The following is a 12,172-nucleotide window of genomic DNA, read 5'->3' on the forward strand; positions in this document are numbered from 1 at the left end:
GTGCTTGTTGTGAGCGTTAAAATTAGTATAAAAATTGCTCAACTCATCTGGGAGAGAGGCACAGATGTTGATAGCTACACTAGGTTTTGATAGACCTGGATATTTGGTAATGTTTCTTGTTTCTTAATTTAAAATTAGTGGTAAATTCTGTCCAAATACACACACACACACACATACATTTGCACACGTATCAAATGCTGTTGTTGGGTAAGAACGAGTAGCACTGGAATATGGATATTCACAAAGAATTTAAGATAGTCACTGACCATTCCACTAACTTTGAAAAAATTGTAGCCCTGGGGCCCATGCTGCTTTAATGTGGCCTTGGCATTGTCCTCACAGTCGGCTGCAAGCATTTCACTTTCTGCTTGCAGGCATGAAGCAAGAGCACTGACAGGTAGTTGGATTTCCCAAAGTAAGGCGAGGTTTTTGCCTCTGGTTATGCAGGTGAAATGCAGAAAAAGTTCTGGTAGCACAGATTTTAAGTTACAGAAGTCAGAATATCTCCTGTGTGACAATGGCTCCATACAGATCATTCAGTGCCTCTGCAGCAACATCTCACAAAGGGGATTATCTTAGAGGTAGAATAACCTGCGCCTTTTTCTTAAGCTGTTTCAGAAGTGGAAGGCCATAGTACAAGACTAGTTAAATTAAGCAGACAGTGACCTGTCAGTAAAGAACCCTGAACAGAACAGAACACACAAAGGCTCTTTGTATCCTTTGAGAACTGGTTCAGATGTGAGGTTCAGTCCCCTTTTTCCTTGAGCACTGCATGTTGGCATGAAATCAGCCATTCGTTTTGTGGAATAGCAGTGACATATGAAATGAAAACAAGTGAGTGAGAGCATCCCACAACCTCCTCCCACCCTGTTGGATTCCTCCAGCAGCATGGCTGTGTGTTGTTATTTTAAAACCAGCATGCTGATGTTTAGGAGTTCTATACCATACTAAACAAGTTACTTTTGAGTGTTTGTCATATGAACATTTGTTAAGTAGATTAAATACTAATCAAAGGTATCATAGTGCTTCCTCTGGAAAAAATAAAAAAAGAACATTACATTGTGAAATTTTATATCAATTAATCCACTAGTTCAGACTATTCATTTTCCAAAAATGTCAACCTCAAAGGGAGAAGCACTAGTTAATTTCTACTAGCACTAGGGAAATCCATCCAATAATTGTAAAGGCCTTTCAGTGTTGATAGAATTCAGTGTTCTCTATACTTCTGATATCATACATCATTTTGTACTGGTGACATGTGACAACATCTGCCATAAAGATTTAGAAACAAAAGCAATTCATCAGCAACTTAATGTGTTTTGTTGTGGTTAAAAGAAACAACACTGACTATTAACTAACTGTAAACTGTGGTAAAGGTTTTGCTGACCTACCAAGTCAGTGCCACCTGCCGTTTTTCCTATCACAATGGCTACTGTATGAGCTTTTTCACTTGATCTTGAAACATAAAATATGTTGTTTTGGACATTTGCTGGAAAAAAATTGCTTTCCCACACACCCGAGGGAGGTTGGTAAGCAAAAATTGATGATGAGTTACAAACAGTGTTTTTTATTGTGGAACGAACAGTTCCTTAATTGTCAGCTCCCTAACTCCATATATTCTGATGATCCCTAAAAAAGCTAGAGACATTGCCTAGCTGTAGGGAAGTTGATTTGCTCTATTACAGCACACTTGGCATACATTATTACATACTAAGATTTAAGATGACAAGATACCTTATCAATACCTGTTCTAAATGCAAAGGGCATAGTGATGCATTGTAATAGTACACATAATATATCTAGGTGCCGTTTCTTTACTTGTTAAAATACTGATCTCAGTACACTAACCTTAATGACTCCCAACAGATTATTTGCCTTGCAAATTCCCACAGCTCTGCACTTCAGCTTGCAATGCATGGATGCTGCTAAAGCTAAAGTATTTTTACAGGACAAAACCCCTCCAGAGCTACAGAAGCTCTTGTATATTTCTTACCTTTATACTCACATGGGTTGTACTGTCCAAACATGTAAACTGCAAAATCTGTAGAGTACCGTCTTTAACATTTAGCTGATATATTTCATATATTTTAGGCCGGCTTTGACAAAAATGGAGGTGGAGCACATTAGTGAAGAAAACAGTCAAAACACAGCTTTAATTGAGTCGTAAGCTGAGTAAGTAGCATCAGCTGTTGTTGGCCTCATTGTTGTCAGACAGCTTCTTTCATGGTAAAATGCATTCAGCCCTCACTCTGTAATTATGCAAGGGAGAGGGGGAGCAATAAATCTGATAACACACACACGCACACACATGCACACATATACTTAGGGGTATAAACTCATGGACAAGCGGAGAATTGCTGGAACAGAGATGAGATTAGAGAAGCTTTTCTGATCTGTGGCATGAGAAGACTTGGCTCGTGTATCAACCAGCCATCTAAGCTGGCTTATCCTGATACAACCAGGGGCAGACACCCCACACACACACACATACGCGCGCGCACACATGTGCACACTTACAATAAGAAAGTTTACCGGGTGATGTAAGGGAGGAGGAGGTTGGAGAAGAGTGGGGTAAAATCTCCAAACAATTCCATATCCCTGTTAGTCATGGCCTTGCTTTGCCTGTAAAGCAGAAATGACTGAGCCCTTGTTAGCAGTGTCCCCAAACTCCACTAAAATGTCTACTTTGCTGTCTTTCTACTTCATTGTACCACAAAAAGTATTTCAGCTTTTAGATTTGCCCTGTGGCATGTGGACTGACAAACTTATATCCCACTCTTCTTCCCTCCTCTCTTTTCTCCTCCTCTCTTCTCCCTTCTTCTGCAAGCAGAACTGATGCCCAGATGGTGTGCCCCTCCATGTGTGGTCCAGTTCAGTTCTCCCTGACCGTTTCATGGGCCACAAAACAACCCAAGAATCCACGGCCGCTGCCTGACTCAACCCCACTGAGCACTGTCCACTTCACTTGTAACCCCTCACCCCTAACCTTAACCCTTAGCCCTTCGCTTCCCTCTGTCTCGCTCTCTGTCACGCCTGTTCTTGCGTTCTGACAATCCTCTCTGAGCACAACATGGTGGCCCGCATTCCCTTTCTTGTTTTGGTCATGATGTGTCAAGGCGTTTTGCTCTCAGACCCACCCCAGTCACGTCGGGAGATCCGCATCGAGGGTGACCTGGTGCTCGGCGGCCTGTTTCCAGTGCATGAAAAAGGAGCTGGCATGGAGGAATGTGGCCGTGTTAATGAGGACAGAGGGATCCAGAGGCTGGAGGCCATGCTGTTTGCCATAGACAGAATCAACTCGGACAAAGCTTTGCTACCAGGGGTCTCCCTAGGGGTCCACATTCTTGATACCTGCTCCAGAGATACCTATGCACTTGAACAGGTGGGTGAAGATTGCCATTGTGCATCAATGGCAGATGATGAATCTAGACAGTGTACAAATGTAATTTTCTGCCATATGGTAGTTTTCCCACACACCTAAAATTTAGTCTCACTACCACAAAATTAGGTCGCATCATAATCATATCTTACATATGTAAGTCAAAGTCAGTTTAAAGGACATTAAAGGTAAACACATGACAGCACTGAAAGTAATCAAATCCCCACAAAAGCATATTGGTGAAATATCGGGATAATCCATGTGAATGCTGATGTAACGTTTTAGGTACAGCACAGTTAAAATCTAATTAGTTGTTTTGTGCTCCTGGGCGACTTGAACTTTTGCTATATTTTGTCTTTAAAAAGTTGCTCATCTAAGTAATTTTTGGCCTCAGAAGTTAAATGTGCAACGTTTCCATTTTAAATCGAGTAAAACTATAGGCTCTCATTAAAAGGTAATATTCAGGTGAAGTAAATGTACCTCAAAATTCTATTTTATTCACAAAGGAAAAAGGATATTGCCTTGAATGATAACAGCAAATCCGTGATGAGAAAGATAGATTGAAGCTATTTTCGATGGGGGAAATGAGCCAGATAAAAAGAAAGGATGGCACTTTCCCCTCAAGGATTGTTATCTTCAAAAAAATCTTCTTATTGCTGAGCTATTTAGGTATGATGCATCTAGTGATCTTACGCAATGAGCTCTGTGACTGATTGCATAAACCTTGAATTGTTGACATCTGGTTTCTCTAAACAGGTTGTGGATTTATAACTTGTTTCCCACAGCAGTTTAAATACAGTATAATCTGCCTTGGTCTCGTATGAGTTAATTTACAATTTGGACCCTGTACTGAAATGAATCAACCTCATGTGTGAAGCAATAGATTTTCATTGTCCTTAGAGAAGAGAGAAACTTTGCATTAAAAAATAACCTCAACGTATTCAACTTTTATTTATGTAGCACATTCATTACAGCAAAAATACTTCAAAGGCTGATTAAGAATTAATAGAAAACATAGACCATATTGTACCCTACATGATCCATTACACTTGTTCTAAAATATCTGTGTCTCTGTGTTGCCCAGGCTCTGGAGTTCGTAAGAGCCTCTCTCACCAAGGTGGACGACACAGAGTTCATCTGTCCCGATGGATCATATGCTTTGCAGGACGACAGCCCGCTTGCAATCGCAGGAGTCATAGGAGGATCTTTTAGCAGTGTCTCTATACAGGTAACAAAAGTACAGAAGTAGTTATACAAACAACAATCACTGTGATCATCTACTTTTAACTTTCTCATTAAGTTTTTGCTTATTCTCCCGTGGCCAAGGGTTAAAGTGACATTTTCCATTTCTGCTGTTTTCATATTTATGTGACTGTGTATGTATGTGTATGTCTATTTCTTAGAATCAAGCTACATCGGTGTGCTCTTGTGTGTTTTCCCAGCCCGTGTAGCTCTTGTCATAGAACTATGTAATTTGCATAGTTTAGCATAAAACCTCCTTCTCCCTTACTCCTCTGTGACTGCACAAAAGCCTCCTCCTATCAGTCCTTAAATCCCTAATCTCTGAAACTGTCTCTCTGTCTTTTCTTTCTCACCCTGCCCTGTCTTTTTCTCTCTCTTCCGTTTTATATATTGCTTTTTTTTCTCCTCTAAATCTTTGCTCTCTCACTTCTCATAACTTCCTGCTTCCCTTTTTTTCCCTCCATATTTATATGCATTCTGAGGCATCCCTCCCGGCTATTTGGGGAGATCTCAGTGTATGCTGACCTCAGCCCCCTTCTTTTCCTCCTCCTCCTTCCTGGGGCAGCCATTGTTAACACATCTGCACTGCCTCTTGTCCTTCATCAGACATAATTATGCTTTGTTTTCTTGCGGCTCGTTTTTGTTGGCCTTTGTTGCTGGGTTTTTTTTATCGTTTTGTTTTGGGGTTTTTTTTATCTAAACAGCAACCGTGTTTACAAGACCTGAACTGTGTGCTGTTTTGTGATCTAATGCCAGTGAAGCTAATCTAGCTACTCCTTCATGCCTTTGTACTTGGCCAGTCTGTCTGTCTGTCTGCCTTGAAGGCATTTACTTAGCGAGCATGATTCCTCCCCTCTACTCATTCATGTCTCTGTGTATATGTCTCTGTGTGTGCATGTGTGTGACTTGCATTCCGAGGAGAAAACCCACAGAACCCCTCCTCTGCACCATTTTTTCCGTCCTTTACTTTCATTTCTTTCCATATCCACATCCAGCCCATTCCTATGCATTTCTCCCTTCCCTCTCTCTCTCACAAGGGAAGAAGGCAGCTTTCGCTAACAGAGTAAACTCCCCGTGTCCCTACACACAGCCCTCTTAGGTAGCTGGTCATTGTTCAGTGGCAGGTAATGGAGCAATGCGGTTACATTTTGCAGCGTGACCTTCCGTGACATTTAAGTCTAGTGCCATCTTAAACCCATAAAACCTGCCTGCAGAACTATAAGCAGCCATCAGTGCGTGCGTGCTTGTGTATGTCAGCGCAGGTGTTGGCGTAAGTGTCGGCCTGTTCTGGCGCACATCGGTGTATGTATGTGAGCGTGTGCTCTAATCTTCTGCATTATTAGTCTAATGAGATTCTGACATGTTGTCAAAACAGCTCATCAGCTGAGCTATGAATGAAATATAGAAAAGCACAGACTGATGCACTCTAACAGGATTAAACTGAGGCGGGAACAGAATGGCTGTGTAGTTTGTGTTTATTTGTGGGTGCCTGTGCATGTTTGATTGTGTATGTTTACATGCCTTTGTGAGCGCGAGGATGTCTTCCAGTCGTATCTCTACTGTTTGTGTGACACCTGTGATTGAAACTGCAATAAACAGAACATGACCATACCCCAATCAATAGTAAAAGGGAATGCAATATAGACGCTACTAGAGCTCAGGCACCCGTCACTAATAAATGATTCACCATGTGCATATGTACTTGCTGTGTTTTCTTTTATTTTCATGTTACGCAAGAAGCAACTTCTACAAGCAGAGATCTTCAATATATGTTGCCATTTTCCATATGGAAAAAAAAAATCTTTTCTCAGCTTTTATTAAAAATATTTGATTAAGTGCCTTGCAGTCAAAGGTTAAAGATCACTTGAAACAGATAAACACTTACACCAACTTTAAATAACTAAGCGCAAGAAGCTTTAGCAGTTTCAAACTGATGCTATTGTTTTTATATATTTCAACCCCATAAACATTCCTTGTGCTGATTCTCAGTTCCACTTTGTTTTAACTTTACCATTCCCTTTCTTCTGCCAAGCCTTGGTACAGCCCTTCATTTTATCCGCTGTTTGTCCTATGAAAAGCAAAACACACCTTCCTGTGGAAGTTCTGCTTCCATACGAATTAAACGTGTAAGTAGCAGCCAAGTGGTGCTTATCAAATACACCTGATTAACTGAGCACCATCAAATGTAACCACATCTTTAATCTATACCTCTGCTTTCTAAAATGGCTATGGCAACACAGCTTAAGTTTGCTAAATGGAAAAAACAAACACAGCACATCAGCATAAACGCCTCATACCAACTGTCAAGCACGGTGGTGGAGGAGTGATGATTTGGGCTTTTTTTTACAGCCACAGGACCTGGACACCTCATAGTCATGGAGTAAAACATGAGGTCCTCTGTGTACCATTTCATTTTAGAAATATATATTTTAAATCAAAAGTACAATTTTTAAATTTAACCCTAACCCTTGTGCGTGTTTTTTATTTTGACAGCGAATGCGCACCTGCGGACCACTTATGTGCACCCCTGGTTATTTAGCTCATCATATCGCAGCCACAGAAATTATTTTGTCCATGAAACCATAAAGCTGCACTTTCTTTTTGCCTTATAGTCAGATTTGTCATAACTTTTCCGTTTTGTGGTAAGCTTTTCTTTGGCTGTCACTTCTTCACCCTGACCTGTCTTATTTGGCTCAGCAGAATTGAAATATAAATCCTGCTGCTTTTACACACGCACTCACATAAGCTCAGCGATTCTCTGCGCGATCAACCTCTCACATGTTTAAGCTTGCTGCGGGAGATTTCACTTGTCATGTTTGCGTAGTAAGCTAACGATTAATAAGACGATGTCAGAGGAATTGGTGCGCAAATTATCATCACTCACCAATCAGTGCTGTCGCTCTCTATACACAGTTCACGCGATTGCAAAGTGAAAGCAAAAAACAAGCGCAAATTCGAACGCGATTTCAATATGTCACATATTGACAGTGGCTCACCGATGCCAATGACATAATTACCCAGCTACATTTCCGAAAGAATGCAAAAGCATTGACATATATTTTTCCTTCCTACGATAGGCCGACGGGCAGGGCAGAGATAGATTTTGGTAGCCCGACTGGAAAAATCTCTAGCCCCAGGACGTCGGGCTAGCGATTTTGCGAGCCCTGTATCTGATTGAGGCTTCTTCTGGGCTATATTCTCAGCAGCATATTAAACATATCAGGTCCCCATAAGGCGAATCCTGTGCTAACGGCTGTCTAAATGACTCGGGTAAAGTTTGTAACATGCATGCTTGTTGTTTTTGTCTTTGCACTAGGATGATGTTGGCGTAAATGTGCAGTCATATTCGTTGTGTTCCCACTAGTGCTTTCAGGTTAACCTTGTTAAAATGACCTTAACGCCACAACACGGCAAATCTCCGTTAGACGGCCAACACTTAACGAGCTAACTGCGCTAACACACTAGCTCCCACCCATGTAATTGAGCATTGCGTGGCACATCCAACATACTGTTTTACTTTAGTCCATGAGCGCTTACCTTCAGGGTCATACGTCACATGAAAACCAAAATAATTCCAAACGCCACATCTGAATGAGGGTGGGGGAGGTTCAATTTGCCATATACATATATATATATATATATATATATATATATATATATATATATATATATATATACACACATATACATATATATGTATATGTGTATATATATATATATATATATATATATATATATATATATATATACACACATATACATATATATGTATATGTGTATATATATATATATATATATATACATATATATATATATATATATATATATATATATATATATATGTATATATATATATATATATATACACATATACATATATATGTATATGTGTGTATATATATATATATATATATATATATATATATATATATATATATATTAGGGGTGCAACAATACACCAAATTCACGGTTCGGTTCGATACTTTGGTGTCACGGTTTGATATTTTTTCGGTACAAAAAAAATTTTCATGCCTTTTTAATTTGTCATTTATTAAATTTTCACGGCACATTCCGCACCACATCTCTGTGCGTTCATCATTTGTTTGAAGCCAGCTCACCTCCTGCAACTACTTTTCCGAGAATACGTGCTTCTTTTGTGGTTCGGACTCCTTCTGACATTTCTTTGGAGGTGGAGGAACATCACAGTAATTGCTTAAAGGAGCTTCTTCGACATCTTTAAGAGTTCTAAACAAATTTCTGTCCTCCTCCTGAAAATCTTATGTATGCAAACACTCGTTGCAACTTCTTATCTTGTGCCCGTTTTTTATTTTGACAGCGAATGCGCACCTGCGGACCACTTATGTGCAGCCCTGGTTATTTCGCTTGTCATATTGCAGCCACAGTCCATGAAACCATAAAGCTGCACTTTATTTTTGCCTTATAGTCTGATTTGTCATAACTTTTCCGTTTTGTGGTAAGCTTTTCTTTGGCTGTCACTTCTTCACCCTGACCTGTCTTATTTGGCTCAGCAGAACTAAAATATTGTGGCGAGCTCAGACAAGGAGGAGACAGAGGTGTCGTTTGGTCTTGCTTCCCGTGAGCTAGCCAGGGAGCACAGCCGTTTATTGACATCTGCAGAAGAACACTGCCGCTAGCTAACTGCTCAGCGCGGCAACCGCACAGCAACAACAACAACAACACACAGGACGCCCTCTGACCCCGGAAGGACACACCGTCGCAGCGAGAGGGCGTCACCCGTCACTATGGCAACATAAACAAAACATAACTGTACAAACAGAACCCAGAACAGCCCTGACCCGCTACATAGCCCCCACCTAAGCGGTCAGTCGTCCCCAACGACCCCATTACCCCACACAAAGTCCTGCAAATGTCCAGGTGCCTTCTTTTGGCACACCGGCCGGTCACGACCGGCGGGGGAAAAGTCACTCGGGTCAGAACATGGGGTGCCACCATCATCCCACTTCTGACACTAATGTGGCGAGCTCAGACAAGGAGGAGACAGAGGTGTCGTTTGGTCTTGCTTCCCGTGAGCTAGCCAGGGAGCACAGCCGTTTATTGACATCTGCAGAAGAACACTGCCGCTAGCTAACTGCTCAGCGCGGCAACCGCACAGCAACAACAACAACAACAACACATAGGGCGCCCTCTGACCCCGGAAGGACACACCGTCGCAGCGAGAGTGCATCACCCGTCACTATGGCAACATAAACAAAACATAACTGTACAAACAGAACCCCGAACAGCCCTGACCCGCTACAATATGCTGCTGAGAATATAGCCCAGAAGAAGCGTATAGTATAGCTTTTATTTTGGAAAGAGCCATTTCTCTGTAATAAACTCTCTTTTCCAAAGATGAGTGATTCCTCAATAAGATACAGGGCTTGCAAAATCGCCTGCTGGGGCTAGCGATTTTTCCAGTCGCGCTACCAAAATCTATCTCTGCCCTGCCCGTCGGGCTATTGTAGGAAGGAAAATATATGTCAATGCTTTTGCATTCTTTCGGAAATGTAGCTGGGTAATTATGTCATTGGCATCGGTGAGCCACTGTCAATATGTGACATATTGAAATCGCGTTTGAATTTGCACTTGTTTTTTGCTTTCACTTTGCAATCGCGCAAACTGTGTATAGAGAGCGACAGCACTGATTGGTGAGTGATGATAATTTGCGCACCAATTCCTCTGACATCGTCTTATCAATCGTTAGCTTACTATGCAAACATGACAAGTGAAATCTCCCGCAGCAAGCTTAAACATGTGAGAGGTTGATAGCGCAGAGAATCGCTGAGCTTATGTGAGTGCGTGTGTAAAAGCAGCAGGATATATATTTTAGTTCTGCTGAGCCAAATAAGACAGGTCAGGGTGAAGAAGTGACAGCCAAAGAAAAGCTTACCACAAAACGGAAAAGTTATGACAAATCAGGCTATAAGGCAAAAAGAAAGTGCAACTTTATGGTTTCATGGACAAAAGAATTTCTGTGGCTGCAATATGACGAGCTAAATAATAACCAGGGCTGCACATAAGTGGTCCGCAGGTGCGCATTCGCTGTCAAAATAAAAAACGGGCACAAGATAAGAAGTTGCAACGCGTGTTTGCGTACATAAGATTTTCAGGAGGAGGACAGACATTTGTTTAGAACTCTTAAAGATGTCGAAGAAGCTCCTTTAAGCAATTACTGTAATGTTCCTCCACCTCCAAAGAAATGTCAGAAGGAGTCCGAACCACAAAAGAAGCACGTATCCTCGGAAAAGTAGTTGCAGGAGGTGAGCTGGCTTCAAACAAATGATGAACGCACAGAGATGTGGTGCGGAATGTGCCGTGAAAATTTAATAAACGACAAATTAAAAAGGCATGAACATTTTTTTTTGTATCAGAAAAATATCAAACCGTGACACCAAAGTATCGAACCGAACCGAACTGTGAATTTTGTGTATCGTTGCACCCCTAATATATATACATATATTCATGACAGAAACTAATAAAAGTTACTATAAATGTTAAGTTTGACATATTTTGGCCCTTAATTTTTTTACTCTACCTTTCAGACATTGACTACATTCAGTCTAAGTGTCAAATCATTCCTAAAGAAAATACTTTTTATACTATCACCTAAAAAAATCATCAAGTTCATAGAGAATATTTTAATAAAATTCAGACTTATTAGATTGTATTCACACTGATCCATAAGAGTATAATCAGTCAATTCTAATTCAGCTCTGGATACATAACATTAAAAATATAATTTACAAAAAATTATGGGAAATCTCCTTTTGCTCCTTTATCCCTGGCTCTTCTCAATAACTTTACGGTGTTATCTGCAGCAAAATATTAAAGTTAAAATATTAAAATATATTTCATCATGTCATAGGAGCATGGGCTATGAAAATCCAGTAAAAAAAAAGATATCAATCAATCAATGTCAAGACTCTAATTTTAAAGCAGTTGCAATAACTTAATTTTACAACAGCAGGCTCAGAATTATTCCACCTGATTTATGTGTTCCCTCAGGTTGCCAATCTTCTCAGGCTCTTCCAGATCCCTCAGATAAGCTACGCTTCAACAAGTGCCAAACTCAGCGACAAGACGCGGTACGATTACTTTGCCCGCACTGTGCCCCCTGATTTCTACCAGGCCAAAGCCATGGCTGAGATCCTGCGGTTTTTCAACTGGACCTATGTGTCCACCGTCGCATCCGAGGGTGATTACGGGGAAACTGGTATCGAGGCTTTTGAACAAGAGGCACGCATGAGAAACATCTGTATTGCCACTTCAGAGAAGGTAGGAAAAAGAATTCATTTGCACATTTCTGTTGTCAAATCCACATGGCTATAAGAAGCAAACAGAAAGAAAAGCTAAACAAAACAAACAAAGCCAAAACTTCCATGTGGAATGTCACCCTGATGTATGGCCTACGGCTGCACCAGCAACAATAAGCAAAGTGCTAAATTTGTCCGCTTATAAAAGTTTGTCTTTACATCTTATCTCGTCCTACACCAAATAGGGTTTAATATCACACTGTTGTTATCAGTCGTG

The 12,172-nt window shown here is 40.7% G+C and overlaps 1 protein-coding gene across 4 annotated transcripts in view; it reads left to right on the top strand.

Annotated features, from left to right (window-relative positions):
- Nucleotides 1-12,172, top strand: part of grm3 (glutamate receptor, metabotropic 3) — a 44,200-nt gene that overhangs the window by 15,142 nt on the left and 16,886 nt on the right. For all 4 annotated transcript variants that reach the window (XM_085282015.1, XM_085282018.1, XM_085282016.1 and 1 more), the window contains 3 exons: nt 2,831-3,382; nt 4,464-4,607; nt 11,648-11,917. In XM_085282015.1, the coding sequence (XP_085138141.1) occupies nt 3,071-3,382; nt 4,464-4,607; nt 11,648-11,917 (726 nt within the window). In that variant the 5' untranslated portion in view covers nt 2,831-3,070. The remainder of the gene's footprint in view (nt 1-2,830; nt 3,383-4,463; nt 4,608-11,647; nt 11,918-12,172) is intronic.

This window comes from Mchenga conophoros, linkage group LG7, assembly GCF_057382185.1.
Source record: "Mchenga conophoros isolate Kocher_MC1m ecotype Shallow Benthic linkage group LG7, M_conophoros_male_GT1.1, whole genome shotgun sequence".
Classification (NCBI taxonomy): domain Eukaryota; kingdom Metazoa; phylum Chordata; class Actinopteri; order Cichliformes; family Cichlidae; genus Mchenga; species Mchenga conophoros.